The sequence below is a fragment of the Melospiza georgiana genome, chromosome Z (assembly GCF_028018845.1).
Source record: "Melospiza georgiana isolate bMelGeo1 chromosome Z, bMelGeo1.pri, whole genome shotgun sequence".
Taxonomy (NCBI): Eukaryota; Metazoa; Chordata; class Aves; order Passeriformes; family Passerellidae; genus Melospiza; species Melospiza georgiana.
Window position 1 is genome coordinate 73,763,928 of NC_080465.1, and position 17,480 is coordinate 73,781,407.

The window sequence follows — 17,480 nt, forward strand, 5'->3', positions numbered from 1 at the left end:
CATCACCTCTCTGGGAGTGTGAGCTGCTCTCATCATCCCCTCCTCTGTCAGCTCCCAGAAGCTGTCCTACGGTGCGTGACTGTGCGTTCTCCACAGCGAGCTCCTCACAGCACAGGGCGGGAAGCGCCTCTGTTAATTACTTGATTAATTAAAACAACACTTTGCCGTTGGATGTGCCTCGGTTGCGGGGAGGCGCGCTGCGACCTCCTGTCCGCCAGGGGGCGCTGCCGCCCCCATGCCGCTCCCCGCCGTGCCACTCCAGCGCGGTCGGCGCCACACGCGGCGCTTCCGGGAGCGACGGGCGCCGGGAGCCGCAGGTGGGACGGGACGGGAGCGTGGTCCGGGGTCTCAAAAAGGGGCCGTGAGGGGCTGGGGGGCCGAGAGGGGAGTCTGGGGCGCGGGGGACACAAGGGTGGCGCGAGTGTGAAGTGGCGGACCGGGAGTCGGGGGTGCAGGGGAGGGGCTGGGGGTGTGTGAAGGGGAATGGAGTGTCGGGAAGGGGATGGGGATACTGGCGAAGGGCAAGGGGTGCCGAGAGGGCGCTGGGCAGTCGGGAGGGAGCAGGACTCGGCTCCCGTTCAGGAGGGGATACAAGGAAGTGCGTGGGGCGGTTGCCGGACACGGAGTGGGACCAAGTAAAGTCAAGGCAGGCTGATCGGGATTACTACGGGACAGGCGGGTGTGGGAGGTGCTGGGCCAGGGATGGGTGCTGGTAGGGAGGGAGCGGTGCCGGGCCAGGTTTGGGCGCCGGTAGGGAGGGAGCGGTGCCGGGCCAGGGATGGGTGCTGGTAGGGAGGGAGCGGTGCCGGGCCAGGGATGGGTGCTGGTAGGGAGGGAGCGGTGCCGGGCCAGGGATGGGTGCTGGTAGGGAGGGAGCGGTGCCGGGCCAGGGATGGGTGCTGGTAGGGAGGGAGCGGTGCCGGGCCAGGGATGGGTGCTGGTAGGGAGGGAGCGGTGCCGGGCCAGGGATGGGTGCTGGTAGGGAGGGAGCGGTGCCGGGCCAGGGATGGGTGCTGGTAGGGAGGGAGCTGTGCTGGGCCAGGTTTGGGCGCTGGTAGGTGCCTGCCCAAGTAGAGCCGCTGGGGACTGAGCCTGCCTGTCCTTCCCTCTAGGATGCAGCGGTGGCCAGTGGTGCTTTTCCTGGCCTGGGTTTGCTTTCTCTTTTTTGCTGGTATTGGGCTCTTCATGAGCGGCTTCCTGCTCACCCGGATCGAGCTTGCCAGCAGCAGTTCCTGCTCAGACCCACTCGTGCCTCCGCTTTGGGAGAGGCAGAGCCTCCCGCCGGGCTCCTGCTGGGCTCCCCAACGCTTTTCCAAGGCCGTGCTCGTCATCATCGATGCCCTCCATTTTGAGTTTGCCCGCTTTGACCCTGCCAAGGCCAGCCCGCTGCCCTACGAGAACAAGCTGGGTGTGCTGCACCAGCTGGCCACCTCCCAGCCCCGCCATGCCCGGCTCTACCGCTTCCGAGCCGACCCCCCCACGGCCACCATGCAGCGCATCAAGGGCCTCACCACCGGCTCCCTGCCCACCTTCATCGACGTGGGCAGCAACTTTGCCTCCTACGCCATCCAGGAGGACAACCTGCTGGCACAGCTGGTGCAGAACGGTGAGTTCCTGGCCTTTAGCTCAGGCAGCATATTAAAGCACTTTTTTTCACAGGAATAGGTTGCCCAGGGAGATGGTGGAGTCACCATCCCTGGAGGTGCTTAAGAGGCTTTTATACCTTGTGCTGGGTGGTGTGGTTTAGGGTTTATAGTGGTGGGTGTGCGATCGGATTGAATGGTTTTGAAGATCTCTTTCAACCTTGGTGATTCTGTGACTGGGGCTGTTCGGCCTGGAGAAGAGAAGGTTGTATTGCTGCCTCATAGCAGGCTTCCAGTCCCTGAAGGGGGCCTACAGAGAAGCTAGAAATGAATTCTTTGTCAGGAACTGTAGTGATAGAATGAAGAACAATGGGTACAAATTGACAGAGAGGAGTTGTAGTGATAGAATGAAGAACAATGGGTATAAATTGACAGAGAAGTTTAAGTTAGATATTAAGAAGTATTTCTTTACTGTGAGAGTGTTGACACACTGGAACAGGATTCCCAGGAAAGTTGTGGATGGCCCATCCCTGCAGTGTTCAAGGCCACCCTGAATAAAGCTTTGAACAACCTGATCTAGTGGGAAGTGTTCCTGCCCATGGGAGGGGGCTTGAAACTAGATGATCTTTAAGGTCCTTTCCAACCTCTTAACATGCTATGACTTGTGGGCAAGGCAGCAGCCCTCTGGAACAGGGCATGTGCAAACGTCTGTTCAGTTTAACTTGTATTCCAAACATTGATTAGTTTCTCCCTGGGAAGGGCATTCCTTACAACAGATCCCCCCTGTGAGCTGATTCTTTCTCCCTGCTTAATGACAGTTTCCTCAGGCAGAGTCAGGAAGGCAGGGCATTGCCAGCTTGCTTTGGGAGTGGGAAGTAGCTGTGACCATGACTTCATCTTCAAAGATGACGAGAAAGCAGGTGAAAGTGGCTGCACTGGTGGTGTTTGTCCCAAGGTCACCCCCAGGAATGCCTGTAGGATGGCCAGGGTTGTGCTGTGTGGGGCACGTGACAGGGGAGGAGCCAGGTGTGCCAGGTGGTGCCAGGTGTGCTGTGGGGGTGTCCCTCAGGCAGCCAGCCTGCCAGGCCAGCTCCCTGCAGCCGTGAGGCAGCAACCTCATCCCATTTTCATCGTGGTTTGGTGCTGCTGGGGGTACTCAGTGCAGCTGCAAAGGGCTTGTTATGGTGGGATAATGGAGCAGAGGGGAGAGGACAGGCCACAGCGGTTTGTTACCTGGAGAGACTTCCTCCCAAGGCTCAGAGTGGGCTAAGGCAATGTGATTTTGTGTGAGCAAGGTGGGCAAATGCAGTGAGTCATCTGAGGCAGAATGATGATCGCAGCATGTCCTGTGGCAGAGTAGCAGTCTCAGAGAAAAAGGTTCCTTGCTCCCAGGCTGAAGACGCTCTGTGGAAACAGAGCTGGCTGATGGCAGGGAGGGCAAGGAGAGCAAGCACAGTGGGAAGCATCAGCACTTTTGCCTTCTCTTTTCCATGTCTGGAACACCATCACCATTGTGTTTAAAAGCCAGAGCTCAGGACTACATCTTCTACTCCATCACCTGCTGCCTTGCATTTTGCAGTGGGGTCACAGGCCTTGGGTGAGGCTTTGTCTGCTTCAGGCTGCACCCTGTGCACTAAGATGTGTTCAGGGGTCACCCTGTGCACCCAGCTGTGTTGTGGTGGCCCAGGAGTCTTTCTGCAGGGGTGATGGGTCAGGTCAGCAATAAGTCCTGAGGTTATGCAGTGGCTTTGGTGTGGAGGGCACTTACTGGCTTACAGATACTCATGGGCTGGTCCCTCCCTATATTCAAAGTAATTTACAGACAGATGGTCTTTTTTTAGTGAAAATTTTGGTTTTGAGTGTGGGTTGGACGGGAGCAATTGCTCCAGATCCTGACCTGGGTCTGCTCAGGATCTTTGTATTGCACGACCCAGGAGGGCTTCATCTCTCACTGGTTCCTTTCTCTCTGTCTCAGGAAGGAGAGTGGTCTTCATGGGTGATGACACGTGGGAAGGACTTTTCCCAAAGAAATTCTTCCGTTCCTATTTCTTCCCTTCTTTTAACGTGAAGGATCTTCACACTGTGGATGATGGGATCCTGCAGCATCTCTACCCAACTGGTAAGTAGCTCTTTCACCAGGGCATGGGTAAACCTTGGCCTAATGTGTAGTCCTGCTGCAAATTCAAGGTAGGACTGGAGGGTTTTTTCTGTTACAAAGGAGCACTGGACAGTTACACACTGCTGCCCTAGGATTACAGTGCTCTAGCTGGATTTCCACAGATAAGCCAGTTCTTGGAGCCCACAGACCATTTCTGTAGATGCCTTTCCTCTGTCTGGGACAGAATTCGGCTTTTTGGGATGAGGTTAGACTTCTACATCTGTCTTACAAAATACACTGGCAGGATGGAGACAGTGTAATTTACCTTACCTTTGCCATGTGGCTGCCTAGGCAGGCACACAATACTCTGGGCAAAAGACAAGTTAGGGGCCTGAGACACAGCACTGCTCTCAGCAAAGCATTGGTGCTTCCTAGTCACGGGAAGAAGATGAAGAAGGAGGTGTTTTCCACCTCCCTGAGGTGCTGGGACCAAGGGATGTGCTCTTTCGTTTTTCTGTGTCTGAACATATGCACATCAGGGGTGCAGTGGCCTTTCACAGGAAAGCCTGTGTGCCTTGTGTGAGAGCTACAGGTTATCATTTAACTTTAAATATGTTGGTTTTCATGTGTCAAGACCCTGAAGCAGAGAGGAGAGCCCAGGGTAACTTTCTAACTAGGGACTGTGTTGGTGTGTCATGCCCATGTCCTCGGATGCAGAGGGGCACATTGGTGGGTTGAACCTAAAATATCTCCAGGGAAGGATGGGAGTTCTGGGTTCTCCTTTTTCTGAGCATTCCTTTGTTTCAGCCTAGTCTTGAGGTAAGTTCAAGATGACTTGGGTGACATTATACTGTTCCCCTCCTGAGGGATGGGGAGAAAAAACCAGGGATCCTGGGATGTTTGCAAGGCTTTGAGGTCCCTGTGCCATTGCACCCAGGAACCTCTGGCCAATAGTATGCCTGACTTAAAACCTGCATCCTCAAGAGCTGGCAGTGACAGTGGCAGGAGGTGAAGAACAACAATATCCCGAGGCAACCGGGAAATTCTGGCAGGAGGATCCAGTCTCAGAATTCCAGGCTGGTGCATGATAAGTTTGCTTTTGTTCTGCAGTGGACAGCGGTGAATGGGATGTGCTGATTGCTCACTTCCTTGGTGTGGACCACTGTGGGCACAAACATGGACCCGACCACCCTGAGATGGCAAAGAAGCTCACCCAGATGAATGAGATGCTCAGGTGATCAGTGTGGCACTGAGGCTTTGCTAGCTGGCCTCTTCTTTCAGCCAGGCTGGTGAGATCTTCCCAGGGAATTGACAGATGCAGAGGGGAGCAGGGAATGCTTACTGAGCCTGTTAATGTGGAAAACAGCTTTGGCCAGCAGCAGCTGGAACCCCAGATATGGGCAGTATTGCTTGCATAGATGAGTCTTGAGCGGTTTGGTTTCTTAAGTAAGGCTGCACTCAGGTCTTGCTTCTCTACAAACCATGAGATAGTGCAGCTGGAGTGTAACTGAGCCTCTCTCTTCCCATCTTTAACACGGAGATTGTCCCACTGAGGTCTGGCTAATGTTTGAGAAGCAGGTGGAGGACCCTGGGGATGAGGGCTGCTGCATTTATCATACAGAGCCATGAGCTGCAGTTCTGAGATAGAGGTCAGGATGGGATACAGAAATTTCAGTTGTGCAGATGTGTCTCAGCCCAAAATGCTGCAGCTTCTGATTCTTAGGGCTGCTTTTAAGTTTTGCTGCTAGAAGGAGTTGGGAACTTTCCCTGCTGTGTCTGAGAGTGCAGCATATACTGTGTCATACCTACTGCATCCTTCATAGACTAATCCCTGCTTTTTTCCTTTGAAGTGGGAGATGTCCCACTTAACATGATACATGACCCAAATAGAAGCAGCCTAAAATTTCTTTTTTTTCAGGAGCCTTTCTTCTGAATTGCATTTTGACACGATCCCTGACAGCTCTGTTTTCTGGGGATCCAAGCAAGATCAGTCCACTCTGTCTTAGAGCTCTGAATTTTCAGTTTGGCTTTAAAGTAACAATTTAAAACACCCTGTACTCTGGCTTGTTACAGTTCTGCATCACCGTTTAGTTTTGCTTATATCTGTTTGTGAGCTCCACCTCTGTGGTGCAGGCAGGATATCCTGGAGAGATATCCTCTTCCACCTAGGCTACTGGGGCCCTTGCCCGGGGAGGAGTTGACTTTCCTTATCTCGGTGGCAGGTCCTTGGTGGATCACCTGGGGAATGACACTCTTCTTCTGGTGGCTGGGGACCACGGCATGACAGAAACTGGAGACCATGGTGGCGACAGCGAGAAGGAAGTCAATGCAGCACTGTTTGTGTACAGCAGGACACCCCTGTTTGGCAGTGGCCCTCCAGAGGTAAGGAGCTGACTCTTAGGTATCCCTGCCCAGTTTGGTGCCTGGAAACTGCATCCTGGGATTACAGAGAGTAACAGTTTGACTGGGATTTTTTTAGACTGAGAGGGATGGGGAGTCTGTCATAGAATCATGGAATAAGCTGAGTTGGAAGGGACGCATCAGGATCATCAAGTCTTAACTCCTGACCATGCACAAGAGACCCCCAGGGATCATGCTGTGTTCCTAAGAGCATTGTCCAAACACATCCTGAACTCTGTTGGGCTTGGTGCTGTGCCCACTTCCTTGGGGAGCCTGTTGCAGTACCCAGCCATCCCCCTTTTCCTACTATCCAACCTAAATTTCTCCTGACACAACTTCAGGCCATTCCTTCAGGTTCTGTCACTGGTTACCACAGATAAGAGATCAGTGCTTAGCCCTCTTCTTCCCCTTGTTAGGGTGTTGAAGACCACCAGGAGGTCTCCCCTCAGCCTCCTCTTCTCCCAGCTGAACAGACCAAATTACTTCAACCCCCCTCACACAGCTTACGCTTCAGACCATTCATCAGCTCCTGGCTGTCATTTGGATGCTTCCTAATAGCTTAACATCTTTCTTATATCCTGGTGTCTAAAACTGCTCCCAGCACTGGAGGCCACCCCAGAGCAGAGCAGAGCAGGACAATCCCCTCCCTTGCCCAGCTGGTGATGCTGTGCCTGATGCCCCCAGGACAGGGTTGGCCCTCCTGGCTGCCAGGGCACTGCTGGCTGACAATCATCTTTCCATCAACCAGGACCTCCAGGTCTCTTTCCATGGTGCTGCTTTCCAGCCTTTTCACCTTGATAAGAGGAGTGGGAGGTTTGTCCCCTTGTCTCTAGAGGGCAGTGAAAGGGCTGACACAGCAGGCAGAGGACTGAAGTGTTTGGAATGCATGTTCAGGTCACTACAGATGTGAGGGGTGCTTGTGTGGGGCCAGGTGAGCTGTTGGACAGCCAGTGCCTTCCCCATGAACCTGCAGCTCCCAGCAGGCATGCTTCTCACCAGAGAACCCTTGGGGAGAGCTGTGCCTCTGCCTGGATTCAGCTTTGAACAGGGATGTCTTCCCCACTGTGCTCTCAAATGAGTGAAAAGCTGCATTGCTGTCTTCTGTCTGAATTTCTGATTCCTCCCCTGTCTCTCCAGGAGCCTGAAACCATTCCCCAAGTGAACCTGGTGCCCACTGTGGCCCTGCTGCTGGGGGTGCCCATCCCCTACAGTAATATTGGGGAGGTGATGGCCGAGCTGTTCGCTGGGGACAGTGACGCTGTGTCTGCAGCCTTGCAGCAGCTCTCAGTCTATCACATCAATGCCAAGCAGGTATGGCCTGTGGTAAGCCTCCCATTGAACTAGAGGGGAGAAGGAATGGGTTTTTAAGAACAAACCTCTTCTGTTTGGTGGAGGTGAGATGGTGACATGCTGTTATTTTTATGGGGAACTTACTTTACATTGCATCCTTGCAGTGTTTGCTCCAGTAAAAGACAGCCCCATCATCCCTAAAGAGAAATGAGAGCCACCATTTAGTGCTGTGGTATGGAAAATACTGTCTGGGAAGGTGGAGGGTGGCTGGATCCAAATGGTCAGAAGTGGATTAAGTTATAGGGGGTGATGGTTCCTCAAGTCTGAAGATGACCAGAGACAAGTGTTATGGTTGGAGATTGGAAAGTAAAAGTGAAGATTTTCATGCTGAAGGAGAAACAGTGTTAACAATAAAACTATTCTAGATTAGTGGAAGAATGAAAACAGTAATGAAAGACCAAATAAAAAAAATAACCATGCAACAGTTAATACTGAAGTAGGATACTGAAGGAGCAATTTACACAAAGCGCAACAAAATACAGAACCCCAGGAGCAAGTTGACAAAATTTGAATGTGAGTCTCTACATCAGGTATGAAAGAAGCCTAGGCAGTGGGGCAGGCTCCCATATGGATATTGTGAGGGCCATCTGTTGTGGCTCTGGTCATGCTACAGAGCCAGCTTTGCCCCAGGCAAAGCATGCATCTCAGTTAAGGGCCACTCTGCCTTTGAGGGACTCTGGATTGCTGGGAGCACAGGAATAATTCCTCCAGTGCCCAACCAGCTCCTTGGAGAGCCAGTTGGACACTGCTGGTGCTAGCCAGTGAGGAGCTGGAGACAATGATTGCTGATGGGAAGACAGAAATACTCAGCTTTGTAATTAGAGAGGAGCAGAGTGCTCTGACATTTAAAGATCGTACTGTATGTTAGCGTCCATTAGTCACTGAGGATCTCAATCATCGTTTGTTAGGAATTAGCATTATCAAGTTGTGCCTGTGTAAATATTCGCACTCATTGTTTGAGGAGGTTTCTGGCTCGATAATGGTGGTGTTGAAGAAGCTGTGGCATTCCAGGGAGGCCTGTGAGAGAGCCAGTGCATGTGTGTGCCATCCCTGGGCAGGGGCAGACTGATTCTGACTGCTCTGAGGCAAATGGAAGGTGTGTGAAGTTACAGTTGCAGTTCAGGACTGGAGAGATCTAAGCAGATGTATATCTGTGCAGGTTCTCTGCCCTACCAATGCCCCTGTAACACTTCTTTTATGACTTCAGGATCATAGCTGCCTCTGTTCATGTTGTCTTGAAGTAGAAAGCAAAAAGAATGAGTTTTTCTTAAAACTATGATGCAGTATGTTAATGTGTGTTATTGAAGAAAGGGAAGCAGTTTGGTTTCATCCACTATAAGTTATTTAATGTGATGATTTTCCTCAGACAAAGCTGTAAAACTCAACATGGGGCAGATTAACAAGTCTTTAATAGCAATGACTTGGCCTTCTGAAGAACATTTGCCTTATTGCTGCCAAATACTCCATAAAGCCCTTGTGGGGTTCTGCACAGCATTAGCAGAGGTGTAGCTGCAGGAGTCATCATGGCTGTGGCTAAGGATGTATGTCTTGAGTGGGATGTCAATTTGGAGGAGAGATTGAGTTTCCTGATGGTGACATCCCTGGGTGGCAAGGTTTGGTAAACCAGGGTTGTTTCCATTATGAAGGGGCAGCGTAAAACAGTGAATCCCATTCCCAGTTTTCCCAGTGTTGCTGTCTGATCCTGTGTCTTCCCTCCTGTAGGTGGATCGCTTCCTGCAGTCCTACTCGCTGGTGGCTCAGGACCTGCCAGCAGAGCAGCTTCAGCACCTACAGGAGCTCTTCTCCAGTGCTGTGGAGGAGCACACGCAGCTCCTGACCCACGTGCAGGGGACGACGGTGCCTCCGGAGCTCAAGCCGAGGCTGGGAAGCCTCATCAGTCGCTTCCAGCGCTACTTGCGGGAGGCACGGGCTGTGTGCACCCAGTCCTGGGCCCGCTTCCACCCCCTGCGTATGGTGGGGGGCTGCATTCTTATTGCTTCCTCTTGCCTGCTCTGCTACATGGCCTCAGAGCTGGCCGCATCCTCACAATCTCTCTGTTGCAGCTGCCTCCTGTACCCGCTCTTCTGGGGCCCTGTGGGGGCTGCTCTGCTATGGCTGGTCCACGTTTTCACCCAGGAGGGGCTGGATCTGCTCCTGGTGTCATCATGGGCAGCTGCTGCTTCTCAGCTGGGTTTTTTCTGGCACTGGTGGGGCCAGCATCTCAAGAGAGCCCGTCTGACAGGCAGTCAGCCACCCTTGGCCAGTGGTGGCCTCAGGCAGAGGCTGCACGCATGGCTAGGGCTGGCCTTCCCCATGGGCATTCTGGTGTTCCGCTGTGGAGCTATGTTCTCCGACAGCTTTGTTGTGGCCGAGGCACGGGTGGCCCCGTTCCTGCTGGCCTCGCTGGTGATGTTGCTAGTAGGGAAGCTCCACTGGGATGGTCACCTGACTGTGCCAGAAGGTCCCAAGCAGCAGCTCCTTGGCGTTTCCTCTTACCGGAGAGAGATCTGGTACCTGCTGTGCCTCGTGGCCATGCTCCTGGTCTGCGTGCGCCTCTCCAGTTTCTTCCACCAGTGCCGCGAAGAAATCCCTCAGTGCCGGCCCTCTGTTTTCCTCTCCCCACTTGCCAGCCTGAAAAACACACGGGCCAAGAACCTCTTCTACCTCCTGTGCGTGGCCTTGCTGGCTGGGCTGGTGTATGCAGTGCAGAGCTGGCTGAGGCACTACGGCAACCTGAACAGCTCGGACCCCCTCGTGCTCTTCGTGCGCTGGGGTTTCCCACTGGTGGTCCTTTGCATTGCCTGCTACTGGGCCGTTGCCTCCAGTGCTGATGACTCTCTTGGCAAGCTGCAGGAGCTGGTGCAGGTTGCAGTTGTTGTGTTTCCCAGGGCTGTCTATGGACTAGCATCCATGGGCCTGCTGCTCCTGCTGTGCAATCCCATGACGGTGTTTGCAAAGGACACACGGGAGTCGGCAGGGTCCATTGTCACTCCCTACCTGGGGGTCCCTGGCTCCGAAGTCGACTTCCTCCACGTCATCCCTCAGATCTACAAGAGGATGCAGGAGTCTCAGAAGAGCCGGCTGGAGCGGGGCAGCTGCAGGGCCACTGTTGCAGCGTACGGGCTGGGCAGCGTGTACTCAGCAGCCCTGGTTATAGCCCTCACCCTGCTGGGCTTCCTCTTGATGCTTCTGCACAGCGAGCGGCTGAGCTTTGCCTTCCTGCTCCTCTTCGTGGAGGCCTTTGTGCTGCTGCACATCCACACGTGTGCCAGAGGCCTTGCTGGAGATGCTGGTGAGTCTGGGCTCAGTAGAGCAACCGCTGGATGTGTTACCTGGGCTAACCTGTGGTGACCTTGCCTTAATTCCAGTGGGAGAAGCAGGATCTAGTTTATAGTCTTGGGAAAGAGTGGTGCATTGATCCTCAGGATACTCTTAGCTTTTTTAGAGCTGCTTAAATCCTCTAGCAGAAGAAAGATGCATGCAGCAGGGATGTGAACATGGGAGGGGGAGGAGTTTCAGGGAGAGGAGCTCTCTTCTTCCCAGGGTGTGAATAGTCACCTAACCCCACTGGGGCTGACAGAGTGCAGTAGCAAGGCTGCTGGCACCAGCAGAGGGAATGCTGGCCCCTTGCTGTATCTGTGGGGGGAGCTGGACTGTTTCCTGTCTCTTAAAAGAGCCGGCATGGAAGGGCAACTTGGAGAAAAAAAGATCACTAGGCTTTTTTTGACCATGGATCTGGTTTGTTCCTTGATGCTGATATCCCAACCCCCTGCCTCTGTTTTTGTTTTTTATTCCCTCAGAGCTGTTTTCAGTGCCGTGGTATGCAGTGATCTCCTGGCTCCTTGCTGCTTCACAGTTCTTCTATTCCACAGGCCACCAGCCTATCTTCCCAGCCATCCACTGGAATGCAGCCTTTGTTGGCTTCCACCTTGACCACAGCACGAACCTTCTGCCTGCTGTCCTGGTGGGAGCCAACACCTTTGCCTCCCATATCCTCTTTGCAGGTAAATAAATTTCTTCCTGGGCTGTGGAGCCTGAGCAGACACAGCTCACTGCAGTGCCTTACCTGGGGCTCTGCAGGTTGAGCACGAGGCAATAAAGGCTCCAGCACCAGCTGAGAAACAGCATCCTTGCTGTTCCCCTTGTGGGGCCACAGCAGCCTGGCCTGGAGCTGGGGTATGTGCTTCCTGCACATCCAGGGCAGGATGGCAGAGCCTGGACTGCTCCTCACCTCCTGGGCTCTGATAACTTCATGTGCCTTTGTCCTTGAGGTAGTTGGCTGCCCGCTGCTCCTGCTGTGGCCCTTTGTGTGTGAGGTGTCCACCTCACAGAGGAAGAAGCCCAAGAAGGAGTCCCGGGAGGAGCTGCAGGAGGTGGAGGAACACATGATGGAAATGAGGCTGCGGGAGTCTCCAGAGTTGTTCTCCACTGCTCTGCTGCGGCTGGGGTTGAAGTACCTCTTTGTCCTTGGGGCACAGGTACGGGCAGAGGCAGGGTGGCTGTGGGAAGGGTTGTCTAGGAGGAAATTGGTGTGCTGTGATAACTGTGGGGCTCTCTGATGAGAGAAAGGGGTCAGCCAGGACACAGACAGGCCCTGGGGTGGAGTGTCTGGTTGCGGGTGGAAGAGCAGGTCCCTTCTCAGCCATACCATTTGCTCTGTGCTTTGGGAAGGGCTCCAGCATGGAAGCTGCCATATGGATTAGGATGCTTTTCACATCCATATGCCCGGAGTGGTAATCTCTGCTCAGGAGCTGCAGGGTTGTAATCCTACTCCCTGTCTTCCTTAGCATTCCTGTCCCACACCAGCTCTGGTTTTCATATGTGCTGTGATGATTTAGGAAGCTAAACACCAGAAATTTTAGTCCTGTGAAAGAAGTGAATAATTTTCTGGGATTTATCTCTTAAAATCATTCTCCTGTGTTGTGAGACCAGAGACAGTGCAAGGGAAGAGAGAAGCAATGCCCCTCTCAGTGAAATAGTAGGTCAGGTTAGCCACAGTGTGAGCCCTCCCCTGTGCTGCCTCAGCCTGGCCCCACAAGGGCCTTCATGTACCCCAAGCTGCTTGTGTTTCCTGACTTGAGGACATCATGGAAGGGAGTCCTCTTTAGGATGCTCATTCCTGATATGTGCTGTGCCAGCCTCTCAGGCACGTGCAGTTTAGTTCCACCTTCAGATATGAACATAGTGCCCAGGAAGACTCTCCAGAATCACCTATAACTTGTTTTTCATGATCTTCCCCACAGCTTCTGGCCTGTGTTTGTGCAGCTATGATCCTCAGGAGACACCTCATGGTTTGGAAGGTCTTTGCCCCAAAGTAAGTCGCAGAAGTTGCTCTGATGCTGGATTAAGACTCATGTCCCTGACACCTTGACTAGAGTTCACAGACAGTAATTTTGGAAGAGACCCTGTGATTGATCTTCTGACTCATTGCCTAGTACTGGTTGTAGAAATATCCCTAACTAACTACTGCTTGAAATTCAGAAGCTAGACTTGAGCTAGAGCCTAGAAGTTTCTCTTCATCTGAATTTCCAAGGATACACAGAGCCCACCTGGAAGCTGAGAATGTTGTAGTCAGAGAGCCGAAGGTAAGGATACCAGACCAGAAGTGAAAAACCCAGAAATGCTGAACTAGCAAACCTTTGAACTAGTCAGTGTGAAGGGTGGCCTCAGCCTCTGGGGGATTCATAATCCCACCTGAGTCAGTGGGTCCCGAGTGGCCTCTAAATCAGACGAGTGCTTGGCTTACAAGTTTCAGGCAGCAACTGCTGGGGCGTGGATGTAATTCAGGTTTTAGGATGTGGGATGCTACCAGCCTCCCATTGTCAGGGAAATCAATCAGCTGGAGGGTAGCAGCCTGTCTCTGCAGTCATGCTGGCTGTTGTGTCCTTAACTGCATCTGTTGTGCCTGCAGGTTCCTCTTTGAGTCGCTGGGCTTTGTGGTGAGCAGCATCTGCCTCTTGCTGGGGATCTCCCTGGTGATGCGTGTGGACTGTGCCGTCAGCACCTGGTTCAGCCAGCTCCAGCTGAGGTAGCCCTGGAGGCGTGGGGAGCCCAGGCTGCGCTTGTCTCCTTGCCTCCCTGGGGCTGGCAGGGCTACACGAGCCGCCAGCAAACGAGTGCCTGCCCACAGCAGCCAGGGATTCTGCCCAGCTCCCTGCTGCTGTGCTGAACAAAAGGACTGGAGCCAACTGCTCCTGCCACATGGGGATGGGGTTTCTCAGCAGGGGAGGTCAGAGCTCTCACTCTGGGCTTTGCTGGCAGCAGGAGGACCCTGCTGCAGGAGCCCAAGAAGCAAGAGTCCTGAAGTGCTCCTCTGGAGAAACACCAACGGGGATCTTGCCGGTACTTCCCTGATGCATGCCACGATGTGCAGCTGGTAGGCTTCAGTGGCCAGCAAGGTGTCACCTTGACTGTGCAAAGACTCACGGGATGGAGCCAGCTGAGGAGGGGAGAGGAGGTTGGAAGCGGAGGGAATGTCCCACAGCCCCCACTTGTTTCCACATGCTCGGTTTTCACGCTGGAATCACACTGCACATGGTTCCATGCAGATGGCTCCTGGAGCCTCGGTGGCAGCTACTCCTCTGTAAAGTCAGACAGTTGCTCTGTGATGAGGCCTCTCTTGCCCTGCACTCAGTCCCGCTTTCCTGGTTCCCTCAGCCCTGTGAAGTGCAGTGGGGAGCACTGGGCTGCCTTCTACAGCAGGCTTAGCTTGGGCCAGTGGTAGCAGGGGCAGCTGTGTGGATGACCTAGAAATTCTCCACTTCTGTTCTCAACCTGTCCAGGTCCCTGTGGGCTGGGTGGTTGCAGCCAAGGCTCTTGATCTCTTCCTGCCTGTGTGCTGCTGGACGCTGGCTGTTTACTGTGAACAGTTAAGATGCAGGAGGATGTAGTGACAGGATATGGGCTCACACCCATGCTGGGCCTGGCCAGCAGGAAATAGGAAGTAGCTGTAAATAGGAAATAGCTGGAGTAGCTGTCCCAGCTACAGGAGTAGCCTTGGTGTGAGATACAGAGCCTGAGAGCAGCTACTTGAAAGCCTGGAGCAGGCACCAGTTCTTTTGGGAAGTGGATTAACTTTCTGGTGTCTGTGTGTGTGCTGAGTGCTGTGGACCAGATGCAGTCAATCACATCCATCATCCCATGTGTGGGGCTTGTCTCCCCCTTGGCCTTGCCCTTCTCTGTGAGACTTCATGTCACAAGTAAGCTATGCCAACATGCCCTTGACTGCTCACAGTCAGGAGGCATGGTGTTTCTTTCTTTATAGGCACAGGTGGAGGTGGTGACCATGGTGCCTGGCCACATCCCAACTCAATTCCTCCTGCAGTTTCCATTGGAACTGGGATTCCTTACTGCCCTGAACCACTGTGTGGCATTACTTGGTGCTATAAAACTTTTTGTCTCCTTCCTCTTTGGAAAGAGACAAGGACTGCTTGCCTGGGATTTCTGCAATGATATTTGCCCAATCCCATTAATTTTTAACTCATGCACCATGACTGCCCCTGTTAGAGTTCCTTACTGCAGACTGTTAGCATAATTCCAGGCTTTTCTTCTCTTCTGCCCTGCAGAGTCCCAGGGAATATCTCTCTCATTATTTCATTTCTTGCCATTTTTCCCAAGTGCCCAGTTGCTGTGGCTCTTGAGGGCAGGTGGAATTTTGTATTTTACCCCTGCAAAATGCCTACTCAGTTGTTCAGATGCAATTCCAGTAAGGCTTAAACTGTTCTTGTAATAGGTTTCCATTGCCTGGCCTGCTTCTGATCTGCTGGCTGTGCCCTGCTATCTCAGCCTCTCATGTCCTCTGCTCTGTGGTCCTGCTCAATTTCACCTGTCACAAGAAGGGACTGGTTTGTAGCTGGCATCACACCCTGGCCTGCCTCACTGCCTGGATGCACAACACCAGTGCTAGCACAAGGAAGGGCTTGTAGCAAATAGTGAGGGAAGCTGAAATCTGCAGGAATGCATCAACCCACAATTAAAATGGGCTTAGGCACCCTTAAAAACAGGTTATTTGCTGAAATCTGACTGCCTGGTGGCCATAAGCTTCTGAAGGAACAAGGGGTGCATCAATATGGGGAGGAGGAAGGGGGTAGAGGTAGCAGTTACCCAGTAAATTTTCACTTAATGTGAGGTTAATCTGGATAACACACATTGCTAAACCTCAAGGCTGGAGCTCAAATTGGTCTTGTTGTAACCTCATAACCTGGTCAGGAGGTTTCTGCCTGCCTGTGTTTGTGCTGGCAGAAGTCCCTGTGGCTGCTGATAGTGTAGGACTGGCCCCTGATGTCCCCACAGCTGCCACCCAGGCCCCTTGGCTTCCATCTCTGGGACTTGTTTCTCTTTTCACTGGTCACTCCAGTGCAGCTGAGCCTTCCCATGCCCACTGTTCATGGCTGGAGCACTCACACAGGGCTTGGGAATCCTCTCCTCACCCCTCTGTGCCACCCCTCTGCCATGTGTGGGCTCCTGGTCCCAGGAGGCCAGGGAGAGCAGAGGGAACAGCAGAGCTGTAGCCTCATCAAAGGACACACTTATCTCACCAGAGACTGAACAAAACTTGCAGTGGAAGAGCTGCAAGTGCATCCTTGTCACTGCAGAGATGCCATGGAGTGCTAGCTGCTCGGACACGGCAGGCTGGCTGCTACACCAAAGATTTCAGATTCATGAAGATGAGTTTTTCAAGGGCTGGAGATGCTCTTGCTTCGTTTCATTGACTGTTTCAGTCTTTGTCAGCCTTCCTCAGCTGCCCTCAAGCTGATTGTTTGGCTGCCATTCTTCTGAGCATGCTGGGGATTACACAGTTAATGCCAGTCTAGGGCCTGGCAACCTTGGAAGCAGATCATGCTTGCTGATGCTACAGCAGACAGGGGATGTGTTTGCTGATTTAAAACCCCTGGAAGGGGTTGCCTCCTAGTCCAAACCAAGGCTCTTTGGGAAATGTGGAGTGCTGGGGAGGAGGTTTTGCCCCACATGCCTCCAAAGAGGCCATAGGGCCCCACTTGGCTCTAGATGAGTTATCCAGACAGATAACTTCTGGTCCCTGTGTCCCCTGGGCTGAGTGTGACAGGGGACAGGGTGCTCAGCTGAGCAGTTTTCATCCTGCACTCCACAATCTTTCTGCACTTTGGGCTTTGCAAGTGCTGTGCATGTATTTCTTGGCATGGGAGAGCCATTGGGAAACTTCCCTGGCTCAGGCCCATGGTGTGTCCCATGGACTTGGCACAGAACAAAAATTCAATTGTGTCTCTTTTGCTGCCTAGAAAATAGTGACCAAAAACTGTGGCCACTGTGAAGAGTTGTGAGTGTTGGGAGCACCTGCAGCTCTGGTCCGTGGAGCTAACACGGACCCCAAGGGATGGCACTGTTTTGGGGAGCCCCGGGCTCGTTCCAGCTCTGTTCCCACAGCCATTCCTCTGTCCCATCTCTCTCTGGTTTTCCCTCAACTCTTCAGGCTGCTTTTTTATGCCAAGGCACAGTCCCAGTCCCAGTCCCAGTGTGCATGTCTCCCCTTCCCCTCAGGAAGCAGCAGTGCTGGGGAGCCCTGCTCTCTCCTCTGAACCCTGACTCAGTGCACCACGTGGCTTGGAGCAAGATTGTTGTTTTATTTTTTATTAACCTCTTTGTACCTCAATCCCTCTTTTGGGGAAAAAAAAAGGGGATGGACCCAGTTGTGGAAAGCAACCTGGGCGCTCTGCATGCAGCATGGTGCTACACTTTCCTGGGTATCTACATATCTGGCTGTCAATGCTTTCATTCACATCCAGCAGCTACACCTGGAAGGTGGAAGCCATGCTTAAGTCTCTGCTGGGAAGCAGAGCCTTTTTCTTTTCAAAAAACCCTACAAAAGAGGCAAGTAGGCTGTGTTTGTTCGCCTGGCGTCCTGGGCACGGCACGACCGACCCCATGAGGCAGCCAGGAACGGGTTGCTCCGGTGTTAAATTGCATAATTAATTAATCGGGAGTAGAGGGGAGGTGTGATTTGCTGTCCGAGGGTGGCACGGGGGCTCCGGGCAGCTGTGAAAATGATGTCTGCAAATAAAACGGTGAAAGCC

General features: G+C 53.0%; 1 protein-coding gene across 2 annotated transcripts; it reads left to right on the forward strand.

Moving 5' to 3' along the window:
* Positions 1-263: 263 nt before the first annotated feature.
* PIGO (phosphatidylinositol glycan anchor biosynthesis class O) lies at positions 264-16,290 on the forward strand. 2 transcript variants are annotated; one of them, XM_058044311.1, is made up of 11 exons: positions 264-317; positions 1,113-1,606; positions 3,559-3,702; positions 4,792-4,915; positions 5,904-6,063; positions 7,219-7,392; positions 9,154-10,723; positions 11,232-11,435; positions 11,707-11,909; positions 12,675-12,745; positions 13,343-16,290. In XM_058044311.1, the coding sequence occupies exons 2-11, from the start codon at positions 1,114-1,116 to the stop codon at positions 13,461-13,463; spliced, it is 3,264 nt and encodes a 1,087-aa protein (XP_057900294.1). In that variant the 5' UTR covers positions 264-317; position 1,113; the 3' UTR covers positions 13,464-16,290. The 2 variants fall into 2 exon arrangements, with proteins under 2 accessions (XP_057900294.1, XP_057900295.1); XM_058044312.1 differs by lacking the exons at positions 12,675-12,745; positions 13,343-16,290 and having other exon boundaries at positions 11,703-11,831.
* Positions 16,291-17,480: the final 1,190 nt, after the last annotated feature.

What these genes read in the sequence shown, in the direction of transcription:
- PIGO (XM_058044311.1), top strand. Translation starts at nt 1,114, where the DNA reads ATGCAGCGGTGGCCAGTGGTGCTTTTCCTGGCCTGGGTTTGCTTTCTC. An exon ending in TTGGCAGTGGCCCTCCAGAG is followed by an intron (nt 6,064 to 7,218) that starts GTAAGGAGCTGA and finishes CTGTCTCTCCAG; the next exon opens with GAGCCTGAAACCATTCCCCA. An exon ending in TCTTTGTCCTTGGGGCACAG is followed by an intron (nt 11,910 to 12,674) that starts GTACGGGCAGAG and finishes TCTTCCCCACAG; the next exon opens with CTTCTGGCCTGTGTTTGTGC.